Raw genomic sequence first — 14,624 nt, forward strand, 5'->3', positions numbered from 1 at the left:
TGCATCTCCATTTCCAATCCAGCTTCCTGTTAATACATATCCTGGGAGGAAGCAGATAATAATGTAAATACCTGGGACCCTGCCACCTATGTGAGAGATCCAGATGAAATTCCTGGCTCCTGGCTCTGATCTGGCCCAGCTCTGGCTGTTGCAGGTATTTGTGGTGTGAACCAGCAGATGGAAGATCTTTATTACCCTCTGTGCTTTTCAAATAAATTTTCATAAATGACGTCTACAACATAGTGAAGTTTGAAGGACTAAGCATATGTAGTCTCAGTCCTCTAAGAAAAACATTAAAGAAATGGTTTGACATTTTGTTAAAATTGATACAGAATACCTACAGTGTGTGTATGTGTGTGTGTGTGTGTGTGTAAAGTTTTTTTTTTTTTTTTTTAGTTATTTGAAAGGCAGAGCAAGAGAGATATCTTCCATCTTCTAGTTCATTCACCCAAACGACCACAATAGGTGGGTTGGACCAGGCTGAAACCAGGAGCCAGGGATCCCATCTGGGTCTTCCACAAGGGTGGCAGGGGCCCAGATATTTGAGAATATCTGCTGCTTTCTAGGATGGGCATTAACAGGAAGTTGGATCAGAAGCAGGGTCAGGACCCAATCCCAGGCACTCCAATATGTGATACAGGTGACCCAAGTGACAGCCTAACCCATTGTGCCACACCACCAACCTCTTATTTTCCTATGTGAAAGTTTTAAAAATGAAAGCAGCTTTTAAAATTTCAGCTAAATCACCACTTTTTTCGGAGGTCAGCAGCATGACAGCAACTATGCTTTAGAGTGTATGTGGGGGTCAACTACATGTTTTAATGACATATATAGTGAAAGGTAATGGGGAAAATGACATAAAGAAATGTACTAAGAAGTCAAAGTATCTGTGAGAAATCTATTTCTGAAGGCGAACCATTTGTTTCTACCATATATTTTTTAACTGTAAAAGACCATAACTTTAAAAACACCAAATTTTATTCTCCAGAATTGATCATTTCCCCTGTGGCATTTTTTTCCTAGCCACTAGGTGGCTATCTGTCAGCCTCACTGATCACACCAGTTTATGCATTCGATCAAAATACCTTCCAAAGAAGTCACTACTGTCACATCATGTCTCATTATGCATGATTCACTCTACCTCAAATTCACAGCTGTTGTATCTAAATACAGATTCATTTCTCATCCCCATTTATAATAATGACTTGAGATTCAAAATGAAAAGCAAAAGATGTCTGATTAAATTATGATGACTGAGAAAGTCCGAGCATTTGGGAAAGCTACTCAGGTTGTTTCTGAACCAGGCTGTGAGCCTGTGGCAGCTAAACAAAATTCACTTTTCCAGGGAGTCACATGTATTACTTCAGCTTTACATGATTCAACTGAAGGCCATATGACTACAGGTTAAGTTTTCAAATAAAACAACACAAGTTTAAGAATTTTAAGTACATTTTATTAACAATGTATCCCTTTGATAAGATTATGCTTCAGGAGGCTTTTTAATGCCCTTGACATAAACTGTACACATTATACAAAAACAATGAAAACCACAACAAAAAAATCAAGGTGAGCAAAACCATCTGGGGACAAATCTTATTTAAATTATACACAACTCAATGAAATATTCTTACGGAAAATATATAAATACTTTTTCTTTCTATGTTACAGTTATACAATATAAATCAGATCTCAATGTCTGTTCAGTGACCTACAAACACCAGAACCTCCAAATATGTAGCAGCGTATTACTAAATAAAAAAGAAAATCCTGTGGTTAGAGAGTAAGTCTGAGATTTTTTTCACAATCCCTTACCACTTTTCCTAAGTAATTTACACCATTGTTTTACAATGCAGCTTTAGGGTTTCTGACAGGCTAGTAATGGAACATTACACAACAATTATCTATAAAAGTTCTTTCATTCTCCCTCTCTGCCCTCACGACTTTGCAGTTTGTGCTAAATCAACCTAGTTAAATAGCAAAATTGTAAGGTTTGCTTTTTTTTTGGCATAAATTATGTTTCTCAAATTAAATATTTTATAAAGAAAGTCAAACAAAATGTGCAATTTACGCATGCTGTGGCATAGCTATCCACCTACATTACAAAAATACTTCACTGGGGGGAAACGTCTACATTCTGTGAGTCAAATAAACCTAGCATGAAGGAAAAGGAACAACACTTCTAGAAAAATTCTCAGATTTCAATGTTCTTTGATAAAGTACTGCTATTAATTTCATGGGTATGCTCTGTAACAAAACTCTCACTGCAGCAACACTCTTGAAAATTAAAACGGTAACAAGGTATTTTGTAAATGTGAAGAAAATAGAGATCTGTCTTAAGTTTTGGAAAATCTGACATGTCTGTTCATTCCAAACAGCTCTTCTCACAGAAATTTTTCATTTCTCTTCTCTCTCATGTTTTCATGGATCATGAATTTGAGACAAAACTGGAAGCACAGGACTAAAGGGGAATAAAACCTTACTTCCAAAGAACACTTCTGAAATTAGTTTACAAAATTCACCTCACACAAAATTAGCACCTCACTCTTACCATGCAAAAATAGCTGCAGTCATAATTTGAATAACAGACAATTTGGTTTTTATTGCTTAATGATCTGTGCTTTAACATGGGGATACAAGGCATCCTCTGAATGGAATGAAATAAAATTTTATATAAATAGCAGTAGGTAAATCTGAACAAATTGCATCGACATCTTGCTATTGAACACTGGGCCTTTGTGACATGCCCTGTAAGACTCAGCTTTAATTATCTCAAGCTCTAGAGAAAAGAGCTAGAAATAACTAAAGCCGCTATTTCAAAAGGAATCTACAAGCATTACTGTGTTGTTACAATAATGTGTACACTTCCAAAGAGCCTCTTTTAATGTCAGTGTTTTACAGAATGTCCTTATGCTACTAACCTTTATTAGAAAAATTGAATTATGAGGGAATAGACTTTCTCCCCTACTCAAATCTACCTAAGCATAAACAGAAAATAAAAGCATAAGAAATTTTAGATCATATTTAGTTATAAATATTAAATTTCCAATTTCTATATTTATATTTACTTAGTTTTTGAAGCTGAAATCTGTTTTGCAAGAAACAAAACTGAATTAGAAATTAGAAATGAAAAACTACTTGACAATTAGAAATTCACAGTTTACAACCAGTATAACTGCCCAAACTCCTTCAAATTATCCAAAATTAGCAATATTACAAATTTATATGGACTAAGATTAATTCTAAAACAGTGAAAAACTACTGACATTATTTTGGTATTCTATAATCTCATAATATCTATTATTTATAGATGATTTTCTCAATTATTTCTATTGCCACTGACACCATTCCTAATCTTTTCCACTATAATATTTTTAAACATCTAAGTTAATTACTTGGCACTGCATGTATTTTTCATCATAAAAGTCTACTTTTAAACAAACAAGTACTCAAAGCAAACGTATTAGACCTGTCAGTGAAATCATGGATAAACCAAATAGCACTATAAATGTTAAGTGTAGACACTTTTTCCTTACTATACTGATAACCACAAAGCTCTATTTCCCCAAAGTAAGTGCTATATAAGCAGATATGAAGATACATACATAACACGTCTTTCAAAATAACAGTCCAAAAAAACTGTTCAGCCTAATACTAATTAAGCCTTAATTTCAGGATGAATGATGGAAGGGAAGGAAGGGTCCCAGGAATGGGGATGGCTGTGTGTACGTTAACAAAAAGGAATTACTGTTAACTTTTGAAGAATTAAACCACAGATTTTTTTATACTCTATATTAACTGAGGTAGTGTTTAAAATGAATGTCTAAAATATGTTAATCTTATTTATGAATAAGATTACTACATTACTTCCTTTGGAGTTTGTAACCACTATTTGGTCTAGTATTTCTGACATTTGGTTCTCTGGAAAGGCAGTTTCATTATCCAAGACCAAAGACCAACATGACAGGCAACGTTCTTAGAAGTACTGTTGACACTTAAATAAACACTTGGGTTCAGTGATAAAAGCTAAAAAATTATTTTATCTTCATTGGATTTTGTGAGAGAAAATCTGAAGAACTGCTTTTTAACATAGGCAGCAGCTTACAGCCCTTATCTGCTTTTGTTTATAATGTAAGTTGCTACACAGTGCACATAAGAACAATTCACTGAAGTGCAGTCAAAGAGGTGTTAGGAAGTGAGATGAAACTCATCATCCCAAATGGAACTTTCAGTGCCAGGAAATTAAGAAACAAAAGAGTATCTCTGTTGAATTTTTGTTTCTTTGTTTTTGTTTTGTTTTTCTTTTAAGTTTCACAGGTGCTTCACAGAGATCTCAAAGAACAAGCCCATTACAAAAAAAGATCTGTATGTAACGTGGGAAAATATTAACCAATGACTGTGTCAAGGCTGATGCATACTTGTAAAAACGGTATACACAAATCAATTTAAAAAGGGTCCTAATCAGCCCAGCTGGATTTTTTTCTATTTATACTTACATATATATAGATCTCAAAAAGATACTCCATTCATTTACAAGCATTCTAATGATGATGGCCATGCTATTTTATATACAAATTTGCATATATGTTTAATTCCTGTAAAGATTTCCAGGTATCTTTATACATATACAAATTAAACAAAACCTTGCCCTCATCAACTTAATAACTTCACAAATGTGATAAAGGCAACTATTGTACTCATAAACTCACCTATCACTGCATTTAGCTTGTGCAAAACAAGAACACTGATATAAACATTAAGTTACTGCTGCTTTAGAATTTGGTACTTAAGGCTTTTCACTACAATTTTTAATCTTAATGACATATTCCATAATGATTTTTTAAAAAAGAAATATGGCTCTTCTTTTCCCATGGAATGTGTACATTGTAAGCTAACTTATCTCTTTCTCAGAAGATCCAGAGTGTATTTAATGCTTTCTTTTGCTTTAGGTCTAAATGAATAAATAGTGCGTGTTCAAGTTCCCATTTAAAATGATTACTTGGGAAGTTGATGAAAACGGAAGTCCACTGAAAATACATGTTCTGTAAGTGGGGACTATTTTTAATTCAATTATAAAATGATTTTCTGATTTCAGTCAGGAACTGTAGTGAAAAACCTCAATTGGTTCAAATAGCCTATAAAACACACTGCAACCAACTGAAAAGACAGAAAACAAGTAAGAATCTTCATGGAAGTGTAATAACAGAAAAATAACTTATATGTCCCGGGTTGTTGTGGCTCTTCTTTAACTCTGAGGTTGCAAACCTCAGAAGTAGTGTTACAAACCTTAAGGAAAATGGGAAGGGCCAAGTTCCCCCTTTTAATACCGGCAGTTGTAGCACACCCCATTGTAGTAACAGGATGCAGCCTCAAAGACACTGATCCCTGGTTTCCTCGAATTAGTTAACAAACAAGGCATCTTTAAATTTATTCTAAGAAAAGAATTCAGAAACAACTGTGTGAAGGGTACTTCTGCATATCCTATCATTGTTCCACTGTTTTATTTTTAAAATGGAAAATTAGAAACCTGTGTAGGTATTCAGTGCTTGGCTCTTGCATACAATGGTAACTGAAACTAGTAAAACTAGTAATGGATCATAAGCCCCGCAAAGGGCTCAACAGAGGAAAAAAGGAAGTTGTTTTGGTTAAGGATGTCAGCAGTTCCAACTGTTCATGTACCAGTAACTGCTGGAACAGTACACAGAAGATACTCCTGTCTTTGCTGCCCAGTCAGTATTTTCTGAGGCTCTTAAGAAATCCACAAATATGAATATGTATAGTAAATATATACATCATAAATATGAGGTCAGGATTCAGCAGGTGTATCAAGTACAGGTTGCTTTGGTGGTATTGCCAACACAGCCTCTGCTTCTTCATGCATCTGGCAAAGACGTGATCAACAGTTAATGACTTTTATGATAACAGCATGTAATACACATATAATCTCTTTTAACTTAATTCAAACAAATATTCTTGTTGGAAGATAAATTATAGAAGTACAAATTCTACTTACCTGTAAAAACTGTACATCTTGAAATAATTCTTGTATGAACCTCCGACATGGAAGTCTAAATGTGCAGTGTGACAGCAAATGGGAAACTTCAGAGTAAAGGCATATGTCATCAAATGTCTGAGGATATTTCTCCTTAATTCTAAAATGGAATATAAGACTATGGTGTAATTGAAAACTTTCAACATGATTTGCTAATTTTTCCTCCAAAGTATCGCTTTTAAGGCAGTTTTTCCTCCAAATTCTGATTAGATGGCATATTTGAGGTGATGACTTAAGAATACAAAATAATAAATTCTCTTATGGCACACTTAGATATTCTAAATATTTTTTAATCAAAACTTGATAATCTTGTGAAGTCAGAAATATATATTTGTTTTAAAGATTTATTTGAAAGGTAGTTAGAGAGAGAGAGATCTTGCACAACGGCCAGGGCTGGCTCAGACCAAAGGGGCCCAATCACTTGAGCCATCCTCCACTGTTTTCCCAGGTGCATTAGCAGGGAGCTGGATAGAAAGTAGAGTGGCTGGTCTCCAACCGGTGTGCCCATAGGGGATGCCAGTGTTGGAGGTGGCGGCTTTACCAGCTACGCCACAATGCTGGCCCCCAGAAATATTCTTTTTGCTGACTTTAGAAACTGTAAAGTTTATCGGTTTAAGATGACTCATAAGGCCGGTGCTGTGGCACAGTAGGTTAATCTTTGGCCTGTGGCGTCGGCATCCCATATGAGCACCAGTTCTAGTCCTGGCTGCTTCTATTCCAATCCATCTCTCTGCTGTGGCTTGGGAAAGCAGCAGAAGATGGCCCAAGTGCTTGGGCCCCTGAACCCACATAGAAGACCAGGGAGAAGCTCCTGGCTCCTGGCTTTGGATTGGCGTTGTTCCAGCCATTGTGGCCATTTGTGGAGTGAACCAATGGAAGAAGACCTCTCTCTCTGTCTCTCCCTCTCACTGTCTGTAACTCTACCTCTTAAATAAATAAAATAAAATCTTTAAAAAAAAATGACTCTGATATTTTCAAGATTAAGTTTTAAAATATAGATTTTTTTTTTTGACAGGCAGAATTAGACAGTGAGGGAGAGAGAGAGACAGAGAGAAAGGTCTTCCTTCAGTTGGTTCACCCCCCAAATGGTTGCTGCGGCCAGCGCGCTGTGCCGATCCGAAGCCAAGAGCCAGGTGTCTCCTCCTGGTCTCCCATGCGGGTTCAGGGCCCAAGCACTTGGGCCATCCTCCACTTTTCTCCTGGGCCACAGCAGAGAGCTGGACTAGAAGAGGAGCAACCGGGACAGAATCTGGTGCCCCAACCAGGACTAGAACCCGGGGTGGCGGCGCCGCATGCGGAGCATTAGCCAAGTGAGCTGCGGTACCAGCCAATACAGATGTATTTTTAAGGTTATACTAAGGTTATTAACATCCTTGGCTGAGGGGCCAGAGCTATGGCTTCGTAGGTTAAGCTTCTGTCTGCAGCACCAGCATCTCATATGGGTGCTGGTTATAGCTCCTCCACTTCTGATCCAGCTCCCTGCTAATACACTTGGGAAAGCAGTGACAGATGGTCCAATTGCGTGGGACTCTGCAACCATGTGGGGACCAGGAAGAAACTCTTTTAACTCCTGACTTGAGATTGTCCCAGCTCTGGCCGTTGCGGCCATTTGAGGAGTGAACCAGCCAGATGCAAGACCTCTGTCTCTCCCTCTCTAAATAAATAACTAAATAAATCTTTTAATATATATTATATTATATATTATATATTATATATCTATCCCTGGCTGGAGGTATATATATACCTATATATAGATATCTACAGAGATAGAAAGCTATATATATACCTATATATATAGATATCTACAGAGATATCTATAGATATCTATCTATAGATATATATATCTATTTATCTATCTATCTAACTATACTTGGCTGGGCTGTCTTTTACCTTCTGTAACTTCAGATAGTGACTTTTGGCTAAGAAGCATATCAGAGTCAACAGAAGTGGTAAGGAGGAGTATGAGGGCTACACAGTTAAAAGCCTTATTCTTATGGCTTCAGCACAAGTTTGCAGTAGAACTCTGGTACCTGCATCATCTTTTAAAAGTCCTACAGGAGACTGTGAGGTTCATTTCCTTTGAGAACCACTACTTTAAACAGTACAAATAAAGATGCTACATATTCAGTATGAATTTTATTTTATTATTCTACTGTGGTTTAGAAAAACAATGAAAAATCTGCAACTTTTAGGTGAAAACTGAAAAAGAAAAAAATCCAAGGAAGTCACTGGTGTTATGAAAACATGCTATCCTTAAACCTTTTGGTCTCAGGACATAGTTTTCTCAAAAATTATCAGACTCCCAAAAGTCTATTATGTGTGTGCTATGGAAATTAATAATTATTTTATTAAAAATTAAATTGTGAACTTTTAAAAATATTAACTCATTTAAAAAATAAACGAAAAAAATTAACGAAAGATAACTATGTTTCTTACAACTAAAAAAAAACTGTAAAACACTTTTTGCAGATCTCTCTAAAAGTCTAGTTTACAGAAAATAGCTGGACTCTCATACCGACTGTTACATTCAAATCTGATGCCATGTGTTGCTCTGGCTGAAGAACAGATGTAACAAAAATCCGGCCTCACACCGATATGCACTGCAGCTTAGAACTACTGACAAAAGTTACTCTAACTTTTGAGATATTTCACCCTAAAGAGATTTTCTCACCCTAAAAAAGCAAAATATGCAAATTAAATTCAGGCACATAGTTTACTCACGTTAAAAGTCCAGTTTCATGACATTTAGTTGAAACCGAGCTACTCAAATTAATGACTAATCTTAGAACTTCTTTGCGAAGGAGTATACGGCACATTGGTGTATCATCTGGAATCGTTTTAACCCCTGCAAAGATTTCAATGAGAAGTTAAATATTTATATCACCATACAAAATGATTCTAACTCATGGAATTTTTTTTAAAACATCACCTAAAGATCTAAAACTGAGGGCCGGCGCTGTAGTGCAGAAGGTAAATCCTCAGTCTGTGGTGCCAGCATCCCATAGCGGGGCTGTCTAGTCCTGGCTGCTCTTCTTCCAATCCAGCTCTCTGCTGTAGCCTGGGAAAGTAGTATAAGATGGCCCAAGTGCTTGGGCCCCTGCACTCACGTAGGTGACCTGGAAGAAGCTCCTGGCTTTGGACTGGCTCAGCTCTGGCCATTGTGGCCATTTGGGGAGTGAACCAGCGGATGGAAGACCTTTCTCGCTGTCTCTCCCTATCACTGTCTGTAACTCTACATCTCAAATAAGTAAAATCTTAAAAAATAAATAAATAAAACTGACACCAACTGCATATGATATTCTTAATTTTGGGAGACAAAGTTTCTAATAAAAGCAGGTAGTTAAGAGGGTACATTTATCAGTGGTTGACACAAATGCAAAACTGCTTCACTAAAATTTATTTGCCATAGTTCTAATTTTAAAATACGGTATTTATGAAAAACCAAAAGGAAGTAGTATAGTTTTATTAAAGTTTCTTGGAACTGAATGTGAACTCACCTAGCAGTAATTCTGTGCTTTTGGTGCTGCTAGCTGAGCCTTCTTGAGATACCCCATCACTGCATCCAGAAATGCCCGAAAACTTAGAAGGAACCACTTCTAAGGGATTATGGATTGTTTGCTCACACCAATCAGAATATGGAATATCTTGAAGGTCTGAAAGAAAAAAAATACAGTTATTTCAATTAAAGCATCATAATTCCTGCATACTCTAAAAGAGATGATTCTGTTTTGGTTTTCAACAATTACTTCCCATGACAAGATTTTTCAAAGTAAATGTAGACTATTCAAAGAATGCTGAAATAGTGAACTCTTTAATTCTAAAGATATTTACAAATGAAACTTTATTTTCCTAAATAACAAAAACAATATAGAAACATGTAATTGTTCTAAAATTTCTAATACAGATGTATATAGAGGTAAAACTGAAGGTCCCTTGTTACCTACCTCCTCCTCTTCCATCCCTCCTACCCCCACCACCAAAGTACCTCACTCCATTTGTAAATGCCATCATGCGTAATTTCAGACAGTTTTCCATTTTCATTCTGGGTGTAATGGTGGAATATATATTCTACATATTGTTCTAGGTCTTGCTTTCTTCTTCTACTTAATTATTACCAATGTAAAAATCCTCACCTTATCTAAAGCTCAGTTTGTTCCTCAGAATTCAATATATTATACCACTTATGAATCACCATGGTACTCCTACATAGGGTTTTGAAGTCAATGTTCAATGCTGTTCAATGCTGTTTTTTGCTTTAAATCTTTGCTGGCCACAAACATGATTATAATACATGGAAATCTTTGGTTATCCTTTTAGAAAGTAACACTGGGCAATATATAAAATCACATTACCTTAGTGCTTTAAGAAGCTGGAAATTAGTTAATGTTGTCAGGGTAGAGAAAACAACTACTTTTTTTTTTTTAAGTACAGGAAGTTACACAAAAAATACAACTCTCCCTTAAGTTTCCACAATACAGAAATATCACTATCTCATCTCACTTGCAAGCACTTCCTAAGATCACTATTATACTAAACAGAAAATGTTTCACTTCCATGGAAAAGGAGATGAATAAATTTAGTATAGTTGTAAAACTTTGGTGTTTAAGGAAATTGTTTCTGTCATGCACTTAAAAGTGTTACTTAAATTACAGGTTGATATAGTATATACTGATTTTTAAAATAAAACTATTCGAATAAGATTTGAGAATGAAAGATGTACAAGTTAACCTCTCTTATCCAAAGGCGATATATCCAATTTCTCCAGTGGATACCTGAATCTGCAGCTAATACTAAACCCTATGTATACTATGATTTTCAACCAAAGCTTAAATTATAAATTAGATGTAGTTAAGAGTTTCACAATAATAAAAATTCAATTATAATTATCTGCTGTAATAAAATGGCACCATCACTACGCCAATGCTTTGAAGTAATATTATTAAGTGAGAATTAGCACTGCGGTACCATGACTGTCAATCTGTTAACTGAGACAGCAACTAAATCACATGCGAGGAGAAGGAATGATTCATAACCTTGTAGGAAGAGTGAGATTTTAACCAAATATTCAGAACAGTTCACATATTCAAACTTAAGGTTTGTGGACAGAGACACCACGGCAGTCAGCCACATGGTGCAGCTAGCTGCCAGCTGAGACTGCCATCTTACCACCTTAAGAAATTGCCATATGCCCTGCTGCCTGCTGTTTTAGCTGAGGGGGAATTCCACAGTCACCCACTGACTTTGACTTCAGCCTGGAGAGTTGACTTGGAGCAGGGAAGCTGCCTTGGTCCCCACCCCTTGCTGACTCCTGTAGAGCACCATCCTCGGCAGCAGCAAGTCACACAACATGCTTCTGTTCTACCAGCATCATGGTCAGGGCAATGTGTAGGGCACAGGACAGATCTCCCCTTCCTTCAACTGTGGGAGTTTTTGGGCGTTAGCCCTGGAGCTACACTCACTCACTCTATGTAAGCAAGAGGGATTTACCTTAGCTTCTGGGGGCTAACAGCAGAATCAGCCCATAAAAATCCACTCGCACCCTGGGTGATCTGGGCAATGACACCACTATACCCTTCAACACCAGGACTGCAACAATTTGGTCAAAATTTCTCAGTGCCACTGGAATCTACCTGGTAGACATAGGGAAGAACCTATCTGCATTCCACATCCCTGGACTCATACCCTCCAGAGTAAAATCTTCTGTACCTCTTGTAGTAACCCTATAAAACTGGAGCAGGGTTCAGATCACATTCCCTCGTCCTAGCATATAAGCCACAGCACCAGCTGGACTCTCCTAGCAGGACCTAAGGATCCATCCATATATAGAGTCACAGAAACTGGTTCTACAAGCCCTCGTAGCATCCTTCAGGCTTGCCAGTAGGACAAGGGGCAGTCACACCTGTCTCCCTCAGCTCCAAGAATAAGGCCCTGGCTACCACATTCACCGGGGAGAACGACACTGAACTCTCTGTGGACTAAAGATAAACACTCAAGGAAACCCTTATTCATCTCAAAACCACACTTCTATCCCTACAAACTGCAGCAGATTAGTCCACAGATACAGCTAACACTGATTAAGACAAAAGAAACCACTCAGAGACTACATTCCTGGGCTCACCTAGAACCAAAGCCAAAGCAACAAGCCAACTGATACCCTGCATTTCAGTTAAACCATAAACTCTTTCACAATGAAAGCTACTCTGTAAAGAAGGGATGAATACACCCGAAGTACAGATGTCAATGTAGGGACACAGGAGACGAGAAGAAGCAAGGCAGCACGACACCTCAAAAAGAAGACAATACTCCCTAAAATTAGACCCTGAACTGAAGAAAACCTAGGAAATGACAGATATAGAATTCAAAATAATGATTTGCAGGAAACTCAACGAGATATAAGAGAACACAGACTAAAGGAATGATCAATGAGTGACATGAGTGGAAATATTAATAAGGAGACAGAACTCATTAAGAACAACCAAATAGAAATTTCAGAGATTAAATCTCAAATTAGTGAAATAACCAATACGATTGAGAGCTTTAGTAGCAGATTAGAGCAAGTGGAGGAAAAAATTTTTGAGGACAAGAATCTTGAATTAGCACAACCAGACAAAAATAAAGTGAAAAAAATTAAAAAGAATGAAGAAAGTCTATGTGGAATATGGGATATAATTACATGACCAAATATTTGCATTATAGATATTCCTGAAGGAGAAGAAAAGGAAAAAGGCATTGAAAACTTGCTAAGTAAAATAGTTAAAAATTTTTCAGTTCTTTAAAGAGACATAGACATCCAGATATAAGAAGCTCAAAAAACTCCAAGCAGACTCAACCAAAAAAGGTCTTCTTCAAGGCATACTGTCATCAAATTGTCAAAAGTTAGACTACCAGAGAATCCTAAAGACAGTAAGAGAAAACATCAAGTTACACATGAAGGAAAACCAATTAGATTAACATCAGACTTCTCAGTGGAAACCCTACACACCTGAGAGTGGGATGACATATTCAAGGTGTTAAAAGAAAAAACTTCCCACCAAGATTATATCCAGTGAATCTATTCTTTAAAAGTGAAGGAGAAATATTATCCAGATAAGCAAAAACTCAGAGAAGTCACCACCACCAGATCAGCCTTCCAAGAAGTTCTGAAGGGAATCCTGCATTAGAAATAAACATCATGAAAACACACGACACCACCAAATTCACTAACACAGCAGGTAGAACCATTATCCAATTAACAAAATGACAGGTCTTAGTTCGTATCTATCAATACCACCACTGAATGTAAATGGATTAAACTCATCAAACAAAATACTTGGGTTGGCTGAATGGATACAAAACCCCAGTATGTGCTGCTTACACTTCACAAAGATAAACACAGACTAAAAGTGAAGGATTGGAAAAAGATGTATCAGGCAAATGGAAACCAAAAGAGAGCAGCAGGCCTAGCTTTCCTGGTATCAGACAAAACAGATTTTAAATCAAAAACTGTAAAAAGAGATGAAGAAGGACATAATATTTTGAATAAAGGTTCAATTCTGCAAGAAGACATAACAATCAAATATATATGCACCCAAGACCACTCAGATGAATACAGAAAATAGTATTACACCTAAAGGGAGAGACAGACTCCAATACAGTAAGAGCAGGTTACTTCAATGAGAATCAATGAAACAAAAAAATACAGACAAAAAATTAATAAAGATACTTTGGAGTTGAAACATACTATCAAGCAAATGGACCTAACAGACATTTAAAGAACATTTCACCCAACAGCTACAGAATACACATTCTACTCATCAGCACATGGAATATTTTCTAGGATAGATCACATATTATGCCACAAATCAAGTCTCAGCAAATTTGAAAAGATTCAAATAATACCATGTATCTTCTAAGACTATAGAGGGGGCCAGCACCATGGTTCACTTGGCTAATCCTTTGCTGCGGCGCTGAAATCCCATATGGGCATCGGGTTTTAGCCCTGGTTGCTCCTCTTCCGGTCCAGCTCTCTGCTGTGGCCCAGGAAGGCAGTGGAGGATGGCCCAAGTGCTTGGGCCCCTGAACCCACGTGGAGACCAGGAGGAAGCACCTGGCTCCTGGCTTCAGATCGGCGCAGTGTCGGCCGTGGCAGCCATTTGTGGGGTGAACCAACAGAAGAAAGACCTTTCTGTCTCTCTCTTACTTATTCAAATAAGTTAAAAAAAAGGGGGAGGCATAAAACTAGAAATCAACAACTAGAAGAACAGTGGAACACTCATAAATACTAGGAATTTAAACAACATGCTACTGAATGGTCAATACGTCACTGACAAAATAAAAAACTTTCTTAAAACAAATGCAAATAAACACAGAACATATCAAAATCTGTGGAATACAGAAAAAGCAGTAATGAGAGAAGTTTACAGCACTAAATGCTTACACTTATAAAAGAGAAATGTCTCAAAGATCTAATAATGCATCCTGAAAGAAAAACAAGAATAAATCAAACCCCCAAAACAGCAGGAAGTGAGAAATAATAACAATCAGAGCAGAAATAAATGAAACTGAAACAAACAAAACCAACAAATGAGTAACAAAA

General features: G+C 36.8%; 1 protein-coding gene across 20 annotated transcripts in view; it reads right to left on the reverse strand.

Annotated features, from left to right (window-relative positions):
* Window positions 1-14,624, reverse strand: part of RICTOR (RPTOR independent companion of MTOR complex 2) — a 161,599-nt gene that overhangs the window by 8,769 nt on the left and 138,206 nt on the right. For 15 of the 20 annotated variants that reach the window (XM_070056653.1, XM_051853789.2, XM_051853790.2 and 12 more), the window contains 3 exons: window positions 9,547-9,702; window positions 8,771-8,894; window positions 6,011-6,149 (listed from right to left, as the gene is read on the reverse strand). In XM_070056653.1, coding sequence (XP_069912754.1) covers window positions 6,011-6,149; window positions 8,771-8,894; window positions 9,547-9,702 — 419 coding nt within the window. Of the gene's footprint in view, window positions 1-1,431; window positions 5,879-6,010; window positions 6,150-8,770; window positions 8,895-9,546; window positions 9,703-14,624 lie in introns of those variants that run through there. The other 5 variants (XM_070056656.1, XM_070056651.1, XM_070056655.1 and 2 more) reach the window with 1 other exon arrangement.

The sequence above is a fragment of the Oryctolagus cuniculus genome, chromosome 14 (genome assembly GCF_964237555.1).
Source record: "Oryctolagus cuniculus chromosome 14, mOryCun1.1, whole genome shotgun sequence".
Lineage (NCBI taxonomy): Eukaryota > Metazoa > Chordata > Mammalia > Lagomorpha > Leporidae > Oryctolagus > Oryctolagus cuniculus.